Below are 18,322 nucleotides of genomic sequence, written 5' to 3'. Positions count from 1 at the left end.
GTGACTTGCGTTCTCTAAACCCATTTGCTCAAGGAATGCTACCTGCTTCATATAATAGCCATGAGCCCTTCCCTGCTGTGCAAACTGTCAAGTATGATCTGAATGTGGGCCTTATGAGTCTATTCTCTGAAAGGGAAGTTGCTAGAGTATAAGGTAGTTGAAAAGAAGAAGAAGATATTTGAAAAGACTCAACAAAACTGTCCTGTGGGCAGATTTCAGGTTTGTTAATTTACCGTGTAATGGCTTGGAGATAAAGAATGTAAAGCAATAGGATGGGACCCTGGGTCTTCAGAGGAATGAACAAGAGCACAGGTTCCTGACGCCCCCAGCCAGTCTCTTAGCAACCCTGTACCCCAATTTCCTCATTTATGAAATACTGAAAATAATAATATCAGGTTTAAATGAGATACTGAAGAGAAAGTGCTAGTGCAATGCCGAGTGCCCATCACCACTGTCCTCCAATCTTCTTTTCAGATGGCAGTATGGAGGCAACAGAGAGTAAGTGACTTCTGCATAGAATTAACCAGTGCCAGAGCCAGGTTCAAACCCTGAGTATCTGCTTCCTAACTTGGGACGCTTTTCTTTCTACTACATTGCACACACGCTCTGTCGTTCAATTAGGCGGCCAAGCTACTGCTTGTTTTAAATAATTATTTCATCTGCACATCAAGAATGCTGGTATTACAGGGAAAATATTTTTGCAACTCAGAAGTAAACTTGTGAACAGTTAAAAAAAAAAAAGAATTCAGGTATTAATTTCCCCAGTTACAGATGAAGAAACTGAGGCTCAGAGAGTTTGAGTAACTTGCCCCTAGGTCACACAGCCCATCAGTGGCAGAGCTGGGATTTGAACCCTGCAATGCTTCATTCCGAAGATGTGGCATTTAACCTTCGCTACAGTGGAAAGAGGATTCAGGCATCATTTAGCTCAATTCCTCCTGGGATAGAGGCTGGAGGTGATACAGATTAATGAAGGAAGGTCCAGGGAGAATGAGTGTCCAGACAGCAGGTGGTGACCCCACAGACCCCTGGGCAGGAATGATGAATGGTGAGTAGACAGCAGACTTGGGACAAAATCCTTCAGCCCCACAAGACAGATTCATGGGGACTGGGTTTCTTTGACGACCAATAGACATTTGAGAAAGGAATTGTAGAGGAGACCTCAATGATGATCTTTTGCCCCAATTCTTTAAAATACAAATGCTTTCCTAAAAGGACTGGAGGTGGCCTATGTTATGAATTAGGGCAGTGGAAATAAAAGTGAAGCACTAGAGAGACTTCTCTGGTGGTCCAGTGGCTAAGACTGCACGCTCCCAATGCAGGGGGCCGTGTTCGATTCCTTGTCAGGGAACTAGACCCCACATGCCGCAACTAAAGATTCCACATGCCGCAAGCCACAACGAGATCCCGAGTGCCAAAACTAAGATCCGAAACAGCCAAATATATATATATATATTTAATTTAAAAAAAAGAAAAACACTAGAAACTACTAAAAGGAGAAATAAGTGAATGAGGAACCAACCTTGAATGACCCAGCACTGCTGGCTTGTACTGCATTTAGCTCTGAGCTTCCTGGCAGCTGAGGGAAAAGGAAACACGAAAGTTTGTCTGAAGAAACCTGCTTTTTTCCTAATCGACATTTGTTCATTCATTTATTCAATAAGTTGATTTGAAGATATTTAAGAGCCTACTTTTTGCCAGGCCCTGTGCCCAAGGGCTGGAAATCCAGGAGGAAAGTACTAGAGAAATCAGCTTGGGAAACAACCCCTTTGGCAGCCCTTTGCATCTCTCCTCTAAGGCAATTTCTATACTCTGCCTTGCATCGATAACCTTCTCCTGCGACTCATATCACTGGAGAAATTTTAAGTTCCTTCCTCCACATGCTGGCCCACCTCCCCTGGCAAATGCATTTTAGGAATGACTATCCTGGTGCTCTGTTTATAAGGTTAAGGATCCTGGACAGCTGCCAACCTTCTAGTTAACTCTCTGCTTTCAACCTGCTGCTTGTGTTCTCGCCTCTTTCCGGAAGTCTGGATCTGTGGGCCAGGGACACTATAGTGAGAAGCTCACAGTGAGGCTTAGGGCGCGGGAGGACTGGGACAGATGGACAATGTCTGCCATGACTTGGGAATGGGGAGTGGTGGCTTGGGGGCCATCAAATTGCCTTGCTTATGTGGGCTGAGTTCCATCTCCATAGGGCTGCTTAGCCTAGCTTGGGTCCTTCATCAAAAGATCTCCACCAAGAGTCTACTGTGGGCTCTTTTTGGTGTGAGGGCGAGTAGAACACAAAGATGCCACCAATCCTTGACCCAGGTTCTCAAAATTAGAAGCTCACAGGGAGCAATATGAGGAAAAGACACAAATAATGGAAGGTAGACAGTGATCCATGCATTAGGACTCAATGAGTTTCATCCTCGTAGACAGGTAAGGAGAAACCAGAGAATGCTTCCTGGAGGAGGTGGCTTTTGATATAGGGCCTGAAAAACTAAATAAGATTTGGGCAAAGGAATATAGCCCACAGCCCAAAACTCCACAAAACTTTCTTGCAACTGCAACCAAGTGCTACCAAGCACGGAGGGGAACTAGGAGAAGAAAGATGGAAGGAAGGCCCCATGACACCCTTCCTATGGCTGAACACAGTACCAAGAGCCCTGCTGGGAAGCAAGTCAAGAGCCTCAACTTGGTCTATTACTAATGGATCATTCATGCAGGTCAAACAGGTTTTTTTTGGTTTTTCTTTTTTAATGTGATGGTCTGGACTTCATGGTAGTAAAGTGTCCACTGAGGATGAGTGAAAAGCTTTCTATATGCCTAAGTTCTCAGATGACAGTTGGACAAGACCAGCACAGAATCCTGTAAGAATCTTATAAACTAATTCTACTATGTCCTGCCATTCATTAGACACATACTGGAAGCCACCATTCATTTCATAAATTTCTATCACTTGATTGTACAACAGGGTGATAGGGGTAGTATTCCTCCTAGTTTACAGATGAATGAAACAGAGGCTCAGATAGGTGAAGTAACTTGCCCAAGATCACACAGCCCACGAGGTACAGAGCTGGATTTGAATCCAGGGCTGGTTGAATCCAAGGAGGTTTGGTTGCCAAGCCTGTGACATTGTGATCCAACATTGCGAGTTTCCCAGAGGAGACCTAAGAAGTGACCTAAGCAACCCACTTGCTTTAAAGATGAGAAAAGAAAGACCCAGACAGGAGAAAGGACCTGCCCAAAGTCACTCAGTGGCAGAACAGGGACTGGAACCCAGGCCTCCCCACTCCCAGTAAGAAATAAATATGTTGGCTCCCGGCCTCCAGTCTCAGCTTCTCACTGCACTTGTAGCGGCCACAATCAAAGGGCCAGCTCCTTCTCACTCACACATGGTCCCCAGTGCCTTTGGGCTTTCAACACAGCAGTACAGAGGGGCCAGCTGTGACAATGGCATGCTTTCACTTCACACTTTCAGTTCAGGTCAGTAAAACCCCCAGGCGCACCTTTTCCTGAGCAGCTTCCCGGCGCTCAATGTGCGCTTCGCAGACACTCAGCAGGGGTCAGGGCTCCAGGTCCTGGACACCCACTGCAGCATGGGCATGCTCTCTGGGGAAAGAGTGTCATGTAGTTTGGGAGTTTGGCATTTTTCTTAGGTGGGAAAAGCACTTGGTTGTTTGCTTCTCTTTTAATACTACATTTGTACGATGTCAAGTCACAAAATGTTTTCACACGCATCAGTGGTTCCTAATATTTGAAACTCCACTGACATGCTGATTAAAAAAAAAAAAAAATGAACGCTTTCCTCCTAACAAACGCACTGACATGAAGTCTTACCTACACTTTGAAAGGAGTGGTACCCCATCACAGCCTCCCCATGGACCTGGTTAAAGAGCCATGGGGGAGATTGCCAGCCAATTTGGTTTTCCCAAGGAGAATCGGACAGGTCTTGTCATTGTCATTTCACAATGAGAAGAGGGGCTCAGAAAGCTGAAGGGACTTGCCCAAAGTCATATGACAAGCCATGCAGAAGTGGAACTGGAACAGTTGTGTAGCACAGCAAGCACTGAGTCTCTCTCTGTGCCGGGCGTTCAGACCAGTCCTTGCCCGGGAGGAAGGTTCATCTAGAAGCCAGAAGCTCTGACTCCAAAAGGGATTTCTATCTGCTCAGAGGGAAGGCAGACAGGGAGCTGGGTTTCCTGTTGCTCTGTGCATCCTGTTGTCGGATGTTTTCTTGTTAGGACCTCCATCCAAATGCCTGCATTTCCTGGCCTTACTTAATTTGCACAATAACCATAGGTTGGTGGCCACGCCAGGCCTGGGTGAGGCACAAATACCAGCCGCCACCACCCCGGCATCCCTCTTCTAGGCTGGACTCTGCGTGGGGTAAGCCATTCTCTGATGGTGGGGGGCTGTTTTCTAAGGGAAATATGGCAAGAGAGTTGGAGGTGGATGGGACTGGGGCTGCGGGGGTGCAGGGAGGAAGCTTCCAGAAGTGGGAGAGTGGATATGGGAGCTGAGAAAGGCTTACACTGTCTCTTATTCATGTCCAGGGCTGAGAACTCGGCTAGCACCATTTCCTGTCTCACTCTGGGGTGGCCTTGGCAACATTCGGCAAAGGGCATCCATCTCAGGGAAACACTCCTTTTCAGCTTTTCGAAATAGGGTCACTTCTATGCTTACAGCACGAGGGTTTTGATTGTGGTTTGGGGGATGTGTTCCAGTTCTGCTGCTGATTTGTTGGGTGATCTTAGAAAATTACATCCCCACCCTTAGACTGTTTCCTTGGTGGTAAAATGACAGAGGTGGATTAGAAGAGAGGTTTTCAACCTGTTCCTTGGAGACTGAGGGCTCCACAGAGGAACCTGGGCTGCCTGGAAGAGAGGACAATAGGTGACATGAATTCAGATTTTTACCTGATTTATGAATAGGTGTTCCATTGTTCCATTTATGAATAGGTGTTCCATTCTGCTCTCTTAAAATTTAAAAAACACTGGATTATAAGAGCTGCCGCTTATTAAGCTCATATAATGCTCCAGGCACATTACTGTCAACAACCTCACTAAGCAGGTTGAATTATCCCCTTTGAAGATGCTCCTAATAATAATAATAATAACAATAATAAGCACTTCCATATGTTATATTAATTTACTGAAATCCTCACAAAAACCCATTTTACAGATGAGAAATGGGAAAACAGAGGCATTAAGTATCTTGAACAAGGTCACCAGGCTAGGATTTGAACCTACCCTATGTGCTCCCCTCCCCCTAACACTCTTACTTGGGATCTACACATTGGCAACAGCCGCTTTCCATCCAAATGGGTTTCATTCATTAAGCAGTTTTTGTTTGTTTGTTTGGCCCCGCTGCCGCTTGTGGGATCTTAGTTCCCCAACCAGGGATCGAACCTGGGCCCTCAGTAGTGAAAACGCAGAGTCCTAACCACTGGAATTCCCCATTAAGCAGTTTTTTAGCACCGACTAGGTAGCAGGCATTGTGCAAGGCACAGAAGACCCAGAAATAATGAAGGCTCAGTTCCTGACCTTGACGAGCTGTGCATCCTCCTCCAAGTAGTTTAACGTCTCTGAGCTTCCATTATCTATGAAATAACAATAACCACAATTCCTATATCAGAGATTGTGTGGATTACTTTAGATTGTGGCTGAGAAAAAATATTTTGTAGAAGTTAAATTGCATACAAATGTTGGTTGGTGCAGTTATCAACCTGGTTGGAGAAAAGACTAATCAGAACTGGTTATAATATATACAGAGTAAGTCTAGGAACTTGGTGTGTGACTGCGTGGTCGTGGAAGCCTTCACTGGGCGAAAGACAAGTCCAGAAAAAAGATGAGCCAGGGAGAGGAACCCCTGGGGCAAAGGTGCAAGAAAGCAGAACTATCTGAGGAATGGTGAGGCAACCAGTTGAGCCCAACTGGGGCTGCCTACAGCAGGTGCAAAGGAATACTTCTGACCTTGCCTTGCTGTCACCAGACAGTACAGCACGTTGGGGTGGGCTAGTGCTGTCCCATGAGCCCCTTGTCATTTAAAATGTTCTAGTACCCACAATAAAAAATAAATAAATAGTGGGATAGGGAGGGTTGGAGGGAGACAGAAGAGGGAGGAGATATGGGGATATATGTATATGTATAGCTGATTCACTTTGTTATAAAGCAGAAACTAACACACCATTGTAAAGCAATTATACCCCAATAAAGATGTTAAAATAAATAAGTAAATAAATAAATAAAAAGGAACGCCCCCCCCAAAAAAAGAAACGGGTGAAATAAATGTGTTTATTTAGCCCAATATATCATTTCTACTGGTAATTAATATAAAAACATTACTAATGAGCTATGTTACCTTCTTTTTTCCATACTGTCTTTGAAATCTGGTGTGTATTTTACACTCAAAGCATATCTCCGTTCAGACTAACCACATTCATGGTGCAGGTATAGACAGAACTGGAGTTGAACCCCAGTTCTCAACTCTTAAATAACTAGGTCATCCTGAGCAGGTTCCAAATTAAGAACAGTTCAGTGAAGTGTCGAGCTCTCTTCTAAATATATTTTATGTATTAATTCACTTAATCCTTATAACGTGAATTATCTATAATGGTGGGTTACCATCATTATCCCCATTTTATAGATAAGGAAATTGAGTGAGTACAGGGAGCCCAAACAGCTTATCATTCCTAAACCTTCTTCCGCTCTAAAATGAGCATAAGCACACCCACCCTGGAGGTTACTGTGAGGGGAGGTTTGAAAATGCAGCGAAGGTCTTCTCACCCAGACACACCAGGAAACCACTGCTTGGGAACCACAGACCTCGCTTGTCCCAACTCCCACTCCCTGATAACCTCTAGCAAGACCAGAAGTAGGGTGAGGAGAGCGAGGCCCTCACCATGGGCACAAAATTTAAATGGGTGCCAAAAAATTATAATAAATTCTGTTTTGAGTGTAAATAAAATATTTAAATCTTATAAAATGCTGTTGTGAGTTTTAATGACCTACTTTTCCATTTTTCAAAAGTAACTACTTTTTAGTGTTTTAGTGTTTAATGTTTTGGGGGGGGGGAAAGCCAGTAAAGAAAAAAAAAAAAAAGAATACAGGGAAATGTCTACATAGAGGAACACATTTTTTCCCTTTGCCTCAGGCAAGACATTGCTTTCTAGTCTAGTCCGGGGAAAAAACCTGCACTCGCTCCTGCTTCTCTAGTTCCTCTGCCACTGTCCGCGAGTTCTCTTCTCTTTGTCTACTCTATAAATCCTCTACATTCTCCTAAGGGACTGGACTTTTGGCTCAATGGTGTGATGTTAACATTTATCCTTGTTGACACGTATAGTTCTAGTTCATTTTTTACTGTTTCATTTATTTCTGTGTGTGGATGTACTATAATTTATCTATGCATTTTGCAATTGATGGACTTCTGTTGGTGGTGGTGATGGTGGTTTTCTTTTGCTATTTCAAAAATGCTGATTGTACATGTCTCCTTGGGCACATTTTCAGGAGCGGAATTGGTGCATCTCAGGGCAGTGGCTCATCTTCAACTTCACTAGATTTTGCCAAACTGCTCTCCACAGTGTTTGCCCCAACTTACACCCCCGTCACAGTGCTGACTGTTCGCACTCCACATCCTCTCCAGTACTCGATATTGTCAGATTCATCTTTTTGCTGATCTGATGGGAGTGAAACTTGCCTTTCTGTGGATGCTATTGAGGTTAAACATCTTTTTAAAGGATTATTGACCATTTCTCTGTCATGCCTGATATTTTTCTTATTTGTAGGTTCTCTCCTTAATCTTAAGTAATCTTGCCTGAGGTTTGTCTGTTTTATGATCTTTTCAAAGAACTAGTTTCGGTCTTTGTCAGGGCTTCTTGTTCTCTGTTGTTTTACCATGTCATCAATTTCTGCTCTTATTATTTCTGCCTTCTGCCTTCTTTGTATTTTTGCTGTTGCTCTTTTTCTAATTTCATGAGTTGGATGTTTAGCTCATGAGTCTTTTTTCTTTTCTAATATGAGCACGTAGGCCTATAAAGTTCCCTTTCAGTACTACTCAGATGCATCCCACTCATTTTAATATGTTATAATTCTAAGAATTTTCTCATTTCCTTTATGATTTTTTGGCTCAGGAATTATTCAGGAGCTTCAAACCTATGAAGTTTGTTAGTTACATTTTTTTAAGTTCTTGATTTCTAAATAAATTGCACTGTGGTCAGAGAACATGGTTTGTATGTTACAGATTATTTAAAGTTTGTTGCAATTTACTTTTCACCTAAGACAAGACCAGTTTTGGTAAATGTCCACATTTGCTTGAAAACAATGAGTATTCTTTAATTATTGGGTGCTGAGTTCCATATATGACTATAAGATCAAACTTATTAATTGCATGTTCAAATCCTATATATCATATTAATTAGTATATTGTCTGCTTAATTTGTTAACTTCTGAGAGAGGAATGCTAAAAATCACTGACTATTCAATTTCACTTCAATTTCACAAACATTTGTTGAGTATCTACTATGTACCAAAAACTATTCTAAACCCTTATATCAGTGAACAAAAGAGTCAGTTCTTTGACCTTATGGAACTTAAATTCTAGTGGAACAGATAATAAACAATAAAGATTATGTAGTGTAAATTATATGTTAGAAGGTGATTAGTGATATGGAAAAAATAAAATATAGAGCAGAGTAAGGGGGACCAGATGAGCAGGAGGGTGGGGTGAGCTACAGTTTTAAATACAATGATAGGGTAGATGTCTTTGAAAAGGCAAAATTTAAGCCACAACTTGAAGAAGGTGAGATTGACCCATGCATAGAAAAGAGTGTTCTGGAAGAGGAAACAACTACTGCAAAGGCCCCGTTGGGGGGCGGGGGGGAGTACCCATTAGTAAGCCAGTGTGGCTAAAGCTAGTTGACCAAGGGAAGCATGGTTAGTAGGGAGGTCAGAGAGTCAATGGGGCCAGAACACACACAGCCTTCTAGGCCACTGTTAGTACTTTAGCTTTTACACTGAATGGAATGGGTGCTGTGTGGGGTTTGGGACAGAGGAGTGACATATTTGAAAAGGATCTGACATATTTTAAAAGGATCACCTTGGCTGTTGTACTGAAATTAGACAGGCCTGGTTAAAAGCAGGGAGTCAGTTAGGAAGCTATTGTAGTAAACCAAGTAAGAGCTTATGCCTGATTTTTAAAATCCTAAATTAGATCAATACCTTTACTCACTTCCTAAATAAAGCTTCAACTCTATTCATCTCTCTTGCCTTGTGTTACTGTCATTCACAATTTTACTTCCACTTTGTTTTTATACCCTCCAAATCAGTCTCAGTCATCATTATTATTATTATTGTTGCTTTATACGTATTTTTTTATTTACTCATACATTTATCAATTTATTTGTTCACAATTCCTGCTTGCCTTTCTGTTCTTCCCTCTGTGAAGAATTTCCTTCTTCTAATGGCATATGCTTTAGAGTTCCTTCAGTGAGAGTCTGTTAGTGGACAATTCTACTTGTATTTCTTTATTTTGAGTGATAGTGTAGCTTTTTTCCCTCTATCTTCTGGCTATTATTACTGTTATTGGAAAATCTGCTTTTAAATTTAATTGTGATTCCTTTGCCTTTTCTCTCTGATTGTTTTAAATTTTTTCTTTGTCTTTGGTATTCTGAAGTTGTATTATGCTATATGTGGATGTGGAATTCTTTTTCTGTTTGTTTGGTTTTTGCTGGTTGGTTGGTTTTGTTTTTGGCCCTGCTGTGTGGCTTGTGGGATCTTTGCTCCCCGACCAGGGATCGAACTCCGGCCCTGGCAGTGCAAGCGCCAAGTCCTAACCACTGGACAACCAGGGAATTCCCATTGGTTTGTTTTTAAAATTCTGTTCAACACACGACTATATATAAAATAGATAAACAACAAAGTCCTACTGTATAACACAGGGAACTATATTCAATATCTTGTAATAACCTATAATGGAAAAGAATCTGAAAAAGTATATATATATATTTATATATATATATATATATATAAACTGAATCACTTTGCTGTACACCTGAAACTAACGCAACATTGTAAATCAACTATACTTCAGTTTAAAAAAAAAATTATGCTCGAAGTTCACTGTGATTTCTGAATCTGAAGAGTCATGTCCAGGAGAATTCTGGGCAATTCTCCACTAGCATCTCTTTGAATATGGCCTCCTCAATGCCCACCACCAATCTTATTCTTCCCTTCTGAAACTCCAGTTAGATATATTTTAAACCTTCTCTTTCAATCCTTCCTGTCTCTTAACCTCTCTTTCATATTTCGCATCTCTCTATCTCCTTGTGCTGCATTTTGAGAAGTTTCTTCAGATTCACCTTCTAGATCAAAGCTTTTCAGCTAGTCTCTTCTGCTCTTTAACCTACCCTTAAGGGTTACTGTTTTCAATGACTTCATTTTTCACTTCCAGAAACTCTACTTGATTCTTTTTCAATTCTGCCTAGTCTCTCATTAGGTAATCATGGTTTTGATACCTTATTGTTTAATCATATTAAACATATTCGGACTTCCCTGGCGGTCCAGTGGTTAAGGCTCCGTGCTTCCAATGCAGGGGGCGGGGGTGGGTTCAATCCCTGGTCAGAACTAAGATTCCACATGCCGTGCAGCCAAAACAAAAAAACAAACAAAAGCTTATAAACATATTCTATAACATAAACCCAGGAATTGTATGAATTCTTGGAAGTCTAATTCTACTGTCTGACATTTCTGCTAACTCTCGTCCATGTTTCCTTGTGCATTTTGTAAGTTTGCATTGTGAGCTCACATTCCATGGGCCTTTATATGTGGAAATCTTGTGTGACCTGGATACGAGAGTATATCCCTCTAGAGAAACTCAGAGTTTGCTTTCTAATAATGTCCCATACAGTATTTGGGTGCCCTGTTTGTTTTTCTCAATATTTAGGACATTCTTATACTAAGAATGATTCATTATCTGACATTCAAATTTATCTGGACTCCTATAGTTTATCTGGCAAATCTACTGGTGTGAAACCCAAGTCTTGTCTCCCTTCCCTAAACAGTTGTTAAAACTTCAGCATCTTACTTACCAAAACTGGCAAACAAAACAAAATAAAACATCAATGCAAAAAACCCTCCACCAGATCCCTCTGGATTCCATTTCTTCTTGGTTTTGATTTCCTCTCGGTTTTTGACCCTTGGAGGTTTCCTTACTTTCAAAGGGAAGTCTTAGGTGTAGTTTTCCGGTTTTTTAAAAAAGACCAAAAAAGGCAGGTCACTTTTATTTTATTTCTTATTTTATTTTATTGAGGTATAATTGACATGTAACATTACACTAGTTTCAGGTATACAACATATTGATTTGATATTTGTATACACTGTGAAATGATCACCACAGTAAGTCATTAACATTCGTTACCACACATAGCTGCAAATTTATTTTCTTATGATGAGAACTTTTAAGATCTATTCTCTTAGCAACTTTCAAATACAATATTAGTAACTACAGTCACCATGTTGTACGTACATTCCCAAGACTTACTTATTTTATAATTGGAAGCTTGTACCTTTGACTACCTTTACCCATGTCACCCCCCGACCCCAACCCCTGCATCTGGCAACCACAAATCTCTTCTCTGTATCTATGAATTAGTTGGGTTTTTTTCAGTTCCACATGTAAGTGAGATCATATGGTTTGCAGGTCACTTCTGCTTCTTGAATTCCCACATGCCTCTCCTAAGGCAACCAGTACAGACCTAGCACCCCACTAGGATGAAGAAAGAGTAAAATAGAGAGAAACCAATATAAATCGCTGTTTCAACATATGATCCATCGCACAGGTAAAGTGTTTGGTTAGAGTCAGTGATTGTATGAGGTCATTATTGCGCTGATTGAAAAAGAACTCATTTCTTCTTCTCATTGTACTACAGCAAAGGCTTCTTGGTAAGCCCGGCAGAAGCCGAGGGACCCAACCCATGGAGATATGCTGGAAGATACAGGCAGGCAATGGCTCCACTGATGGCTTGGATTTCAACCCCATGAAGGATTACATGATCCTGAGCAGTTCCCAAAAGATAGCTATCGCGGTGCTGTGCACCTCTCTGGGCATACTAAGCGCCCTGGAGAATCTGGTGGTGCTCTACCTGATCCTGTCCTCACACCGGCTCCGCAGGAAGCCCTCGTACCTGTTCATTGGCAGCTTGGCTGGGGCTGACTTTCTGGCCAGTGCGGTCTTTGCCTTCAACTTTGTAAATTTCCACGTCTTCCATGGCTTTGATTCCAAAGCTGTCTTCCTGATGAAGATTGGCAGCGTGACTATGACCTTCACGGCCTCCGTAGGCAGCCTGCTGCTGACCGCCATTGACCGCTACCTCTGTCTGCACTACCCACCTACATACAAAGCCCTACTCACCCGTGGGAGGGCACTGGTGACCCTGGGCATCATGTGGGTCCTCTCAGCATTGGTTTCCTCTCTGCCTCTCATGGGATGGACTTGCTGTCCCAGGCCCTGCTCCGAGCTTTTCCCCCTGATCCCCAATGACTATCTGCTGGGCTGGCTCCTGTTCATTGCTGTCCTCTTCTCTGGCATCATCTATACCTACGCACATGTCCTCTGGAAGGCCCGTCAGCATGTAACCAGCTTGGCTGAGCACCGGGACAGGCAAGTGCTCGGAATGGCCCGGATGAGGCTGGATGTGTGGTTGGCCAAGACCTTGGGGGTGCTGCTGGCCGTGCTCTTAATATGCTGGGTCCCGGTACTGACCCTCATGGTCTACAGCCTGGCCACCACTCTAAGCAAACAGGTCAAGGAGGTCTTTGCCTTCTGCTCCTTGCTCTGCCTTGTCAACTCCATGGTCAACCCCATCATCTACGCCCTGCGGAGTGGGGAGATCCGCTCCTCTGCCCGCCACCGCTTGGCCCACTGGAGGAAGTGCCTGAGGGGCCTCGGGCCTGAAGGAAAAGAAGAGTTCCCGAGGTCCTCAGTCACTGAGACAGAGGCTGATGTGAAAATCACCCCAGGGCCAGATTCCAGAGAGCTGTACTGCTCTAATCACTAATGAGGTCACTTTCACAATTTTAAATAAGCCAAGTCAGAAATCATTTCAATCCCTGGAGGAGAGTGTCTTTGATCCTCTCATCTTACTTGAACCAGCCCCAAAGGCCTGGACACTTACCCCTTTTCACTGAGTGTTGGCACTGACCCCTGGAGGGTAACCTGGCCACACCTGTCTGCACACAGTCTGTTGGGTAGCCAGACCCTGTGAGGGGCGGCAAGGTGGGCAGGAGGCAGGAGGCCTGGGACAGGCTCATTGCAGGTCAGGACAACCTTCCCAACAAGACGGCTTAGTGCCTGCATTCTCTAGAGACCACGGGAGCCAAGCGGAGCCTTCAGCCTCAGCAGTAAAGGGCCTGGAGGAAATCTGGGAAGAATGGATCACTCTCCTGGGATCTCAGGATGGCTGGCTAGCCCTTCTTCCTGTTTAATTGTTGGGTCCACCTTGGTTCTAGAGCTATGAAAGGCCCTACCTGCAGGTCACCCTTTCCCACAGAGGACCAAGAACTGCAATGCAATGAGGACCTAGGATGTGGATCCACCTCTTGCAGAGATAACTGACAAGCCTCCAGTTCAGGGCATCTAATCATTATGGTACCGGCCCTCTCTCACACCCTGATAATCCCCACTCACAACCATTGTGTCCTCCTAGGTATGTGGGGAATACAGAGGAGACTGGGATCGCTTGAGATGCAGATTGGTTTTGTGAAGACCTATTTGATGGTACCACTGGAAGCAGGCAGTGTCCCAGGCTAACCCAACTCCAAAAAAAAGGAAGATATTCACAGGGATTTTGTAAATCCCCGAATTGTTCCCGGTCATCCCTCAATTCAGCCCCTTTGTCTCCTCCACCCCCATGCCCTATAATGAATAATAAGCAGAGCAAGTGGGAGGAGGGGGAAATTCCCTTACTACGTGCCAGGTGTGGTTCTGACATCCCACAGTCCATCATCTCCAGCAAGGATTCAGCCCCATACTTTTGGAGATCCCAGGACACCCATATCTTACATATCAGGGAGGCTAGGTTCCTACCAAAGGGGCTTAAAGCAGTAGGCAAGAGAAACTGTTGATGGTGCGGAGGACTGCAGAGGAATCCTAATGCAATTATTTGGAGCTACAGATGGAGTAAAAGGAAAGATATTGATTAAACGTGTCTTCATTTAATACTTACAAGACGAGGTGTTCACTGTTCATTCATTCATCCACCCATCTCACAAATATGTGCCAGGCTTTGTGCTAGGTCCTGGGTGTCCAGCCATAAAGGAGACTCTGCCCCTGTCTGATGGGGCTCACATTCTACATTCTGGTGGGAAGAGAGCCAATAAAAAAAGAAAGAAGATGATTACTGGTGGTACAATGAAGGAAATCGTCAGGGTCGTGGGATAGAGATTAACTGAGGTAACATTAGGTAAGGTATAACTACTGTGTGCTCTGGTCATAAGAGTCAACTGGCTTTTACTGAGGTTTTACTATGTGCCAGGCTCTGGGCTATGTGGTTTTAAATGAGGGATCTCACTTAGTCTTCACAGTAACCTGATGAAGAGGGTTTGGTATCCTTATTTTACAGATGAGGAAATCTCTGAGAGGCAAAATCACTTGCCTGAGGTCACACTGCTAACATGTACCCAAAGCTGGGGTTTTCAACCCAGTTCTGTTTGACTCCTAAGCCTCTTTACCACTAACCTCTTGGCCTAGTTCAGTCAAATTCTGCTCGATTAGGATAGTAATAATAAATAAGCCTATAAATAATAATGACTTCAATAATAATAAGTCTAAGTGATAAATATGTATAAAGTATAAGTGATAATATGACTTAATAGGTCCAATAATAATATTAGACTTTTGTAACATCAGATTGCTGCAAACTTAAGGTAATAACTCATCATTATTTCTCAACATACTTCATTTTATGCCCTGTATTAAACTTCCTGCAACAGTTTTCCACAAACTGAGTGGCTTATAACAACAGAAGTTTATTCTTTCACAGGTCTGGACTCTAGAAAATCAAGGTGTCAGCAAGGCCATGCTCTCTCCAAAGTTGCATGGGGAGGATCCTTCCTTGCTTTTTCCAACTTCTGGCAGCTCCTGGTGTTCCTTGGCTTGTGGCAACATAACTCCTACCTCTGCCTCTGTCTTCACACGGCCTTTCCCCACCCTTTATCTCCAGGTGTCTTTCTTTTTTTTTAATTGAGGTATAGCTGAGTTACAATGTTATATTAGTTTCAGGTATAAAACATAGTGATTCGGGCTTCCCTGGTGGCACAGTGGTTGAGAGTCCGCCTGCCGATGCAGGGGACACGGGTTCGTGCCCGGGTCTGGGAAGATCCCACATGCTACAGAGCGGCTGGGCCCGTGAGCCATGGCCACTGAGCCTGCGCGTCCGGAGCCTGTGCTCCGCAACGGGAGAGGCCACAACAGTGAGAGGCCCGCGTACCGCAAAAAAAAAAACAACAACAACATAGTGATTCAACGTTTTTATAGATTATACTCCATTTACTTATTATAAATATTGGCTATATTCCCTGTGATGTACAATATATCCTTGTAGCTTATTTATTTTATGCATAGTAGTTTGTACCTCTTAACACCCACCCCTATCTTGCCCCTCCCCCTTCTCTCTCCCCACCAGTAACCACTAGTTTGTTCTCTATATCTGTGAGTCTGTTTTTGTTTTGTTATGTTCATTCATTTGTTTTATTTTTTTAGAGTCCACATATAAATGATAACATACACTATTTGTGTTTCTCTGTCTGACTTATTTCACTTAGCATAATACCCTCCAGGTCCATCCATATCGTTGTACATGGCAGGAATTTATTCTTTTTTAATGACTGAGTAGTATTCCATTTCATATATATATATATATATATATATATATGTATGTATGTATATCACATCCTCTTTATCCATTCATCCCTTGATGGGCACTTACATTGCTTCCATCTCTTGGCTGTTATAAGTAATGCTGCTATGAACATTGGGATTCATGTATCTTTTCGAATTAGTGTTTTCATTTTCTTTGGATATATGCCCAGGAGTGGAATTGCTGTATCATATGGTAGCTCTATTTTTAGTTTTCTGAGGAACCTCCATACTGTTTTCCATAGTGGCTGCACCAATTTACATTCCCACCATCAGCATACAAGGGTTCCTTTCTCTCCACATCCTTTGCCAACATTTGTTGTTTGTGTTCTTTTTGATGATGGTCATCCTGACTGGTGTGAGGTGATATCTCATGGTGGTTTTGATTTGCATTTCTCTAATAAGTAGCAATGTTGAGCATCTTTTCATGTGCCTGTTGGCCATATGTATGTCTTCTCTGGAAAAATGTCTATTCAGGTCTTCTGACCATTTTTAATCAGGTTGTTTTCCTTTTTTTATATTGAGTTGTATGAGCTGTTTATATATTTTGGATATTAACCCCTTATCAGTCATATCATTTGTAAATATTTTCTCCCATTCAGTAGGTTTTCTTTTCATTTTGTTGATGGTTTCCTTTGCTGTGCAAAAGCTTTTAAGTTTAATTAGATCCCATTTATTTTTGCTTTTATTTCCTTTGCCTTAGGAGACAAATTCAAAAAAATATTGCTACGATTTATGTCAGAGAATGTTCTGCCTATGTTTTCTTCTAGGAGTTTTATGGTTTTCCATCTTACATTTAGGTCTGTTCTCTTGGTGTCTTCTTCTAAGGACACCAATCATTGGATTAAGGCACACTGTAATCCAGTATGACCTCATCTTAATTTAACAAATTACATCTCCAAAGACTCTACTTCCAAAGAAGGTAACATTCACAGGATTCAAGCAGACATGAAGTTTTGGGGGACATGCTTCAACCCAGTACAGCCCCCAAGGACAAATTTCAACCCTCTCTTACAGCACATCTCATGGACTGTGTTAAGTGGGAGTCACTGGCTTGTCTTCCCCCACAAGATGAGCTCCATGTTTATCTCTCAGTTCCCAGTGTTACGTGAAGACCCAGCATAGAGTCTTAAAGGGGCTGATCAACATCTGTGGCACTGAGCTGCTTCTGAAAAGCTTTAGATTACATTTTGGAAAATCGAATTTTATTTTAACCCAAATTTTTGTAAGGCAAAGAAATTGGATGATTTTTTAAAGGTGGATATGTGGCTCCTTAAATTTGGGGCATGCCTTTCTTTATTCATTGGTGGGGTCCTATCTCATTTCAGCAAAGAAAATGCCCAAGTGCCTGGCATAAATTGATACTCAGTAAACATCTGTTTAATGAATAAAACTAGAGTTTTAAACTAGAGTTTAAAAATCATTGAATTAAATGCACTTCCACGCTTTCTTCCTCTCTCCTTTCACAATCACACTCTATTTCTGCTTAGAGTTTATGGAGGGGGAGAGCAAGGGAGAAAGGGGACCTCAGGTATCACAGAGAACTGCTCTCATTGTTTAGATGAGGAAATGGGACCAGAGAGTGGACAAGACTTGCCCAAGGAGACCCAACAAGGTGGTGTCCAATGCAAGAAACCTAGGTTTCCCAACTTCCAGTTTTCCCACCCTATTGCAATGCCTCTCACCTGCCCCTACAGATTTACATTTTGATTATGAGGCCAAGGAGAAATGAAGGTCATGGTGTCCTATTTTATCTCCCCCAAGATGAGTTCTGTAACATCAAAGACCATTACAAGATATGTACGAATGCTTTTTGTTGTTGTTGTTTTGTTTGTTTGCTTGTGTTAGGTGTCTGGGCTTGCTGTTGTGGACAGTATTACAATATAATCTTGCAGAGGAAGTAACGGAAAATAATGAAAATGACTGTTCATTCAGCAACAGCCACTGTGTTTCTTTATCACTCCTAGAATGAGGAAGTGCTTGCTTCTGTCGACACAGCTTTTGTCAGGTTCTCTTGCACCTCCTGGGGTGCAAGAGAGAAGCAGCATTTGAGAGACATAGATTCTGCATCTGGATACCTAGTCCCACCTCTGATCCAAACTAGTTGCATGATCTTGCGCAACTCCAATCCCCTCTCTGGGTCTCAGTTTCCTCTTCCATAAAATGGTAAGAGTAAAGAAGGGGATAGTGTCGAGGGTCTCCAAAGTTCCTTCCAACTCTTACCTGCAGCAGTTCTCACTGATATGTAGGTACCAGCTGTGCCACGGGGGAGTCATTAGACTTCCCACACCTGACAGCCTCACCGCATGTTTGCGCAGGCACAGCCTCTACCAACTGTAGAGGAATTTGGTGACCTCCCTGCCAGACAAAGTTCACACAAGGCACTCTTTGGGCCTGAGGCTCTCGAATTTCTCACGCTGTTACT

General features: G+C 42.7%; 1 protein-coding gene across 1 annotated transcript; it reads left to right on the top strand.

Annotated features, from left to right (window-relative positions):
* Positions 1 to 11,923: 11,923 nt before the first annotated feature.
* Positions 11,924 to 14,161, top strand: CNR2 (cannabinoid receptor 2). The gene has a single exon (XM_067711722.1). The coding sequence runs from the start codon at positions 11,957 to 11,959 to the stop codon at positions 13,037 to 13,039; it is 1,083 nt and encodes a 360-aa protein (XP_067567823.1). The 5' UTR covers positions 11,924 to 11,956; the 3' UTR covers positions 13,040 to 14,161.
* The last annotated feature ends 4,161 nt before the right edge of the window (positions 14,162 to 18,322 follow it).

Source organism: Pseudorca crassidens, chromosome 2, assembly GCF_039906515.1.
Source record: "Pseudorca crassidens isolate mPseCra1 chromosome 2, mPseCra1.hap1, whole genome shotgun sequence".
NCBI lineage: Eukaryota > Metazoa > Chordata > Mammalia > Artiodactyla > Delphinidae > Pseudorca > Pseudorca crassidens.
Note: the sequence above shows the minus strand (reverse complement) of the source record. Positions and strands in the feature narration are given on the sequence as shown.

Coding starts and splice junctions, on each gene's coding strand:
- CNR2 (XM_067711722.1), top strand. CDS start 11,957: ATGGAGATATGCTGGAAGATACAGGCAGGCAATGGCTCCACTGATGGC.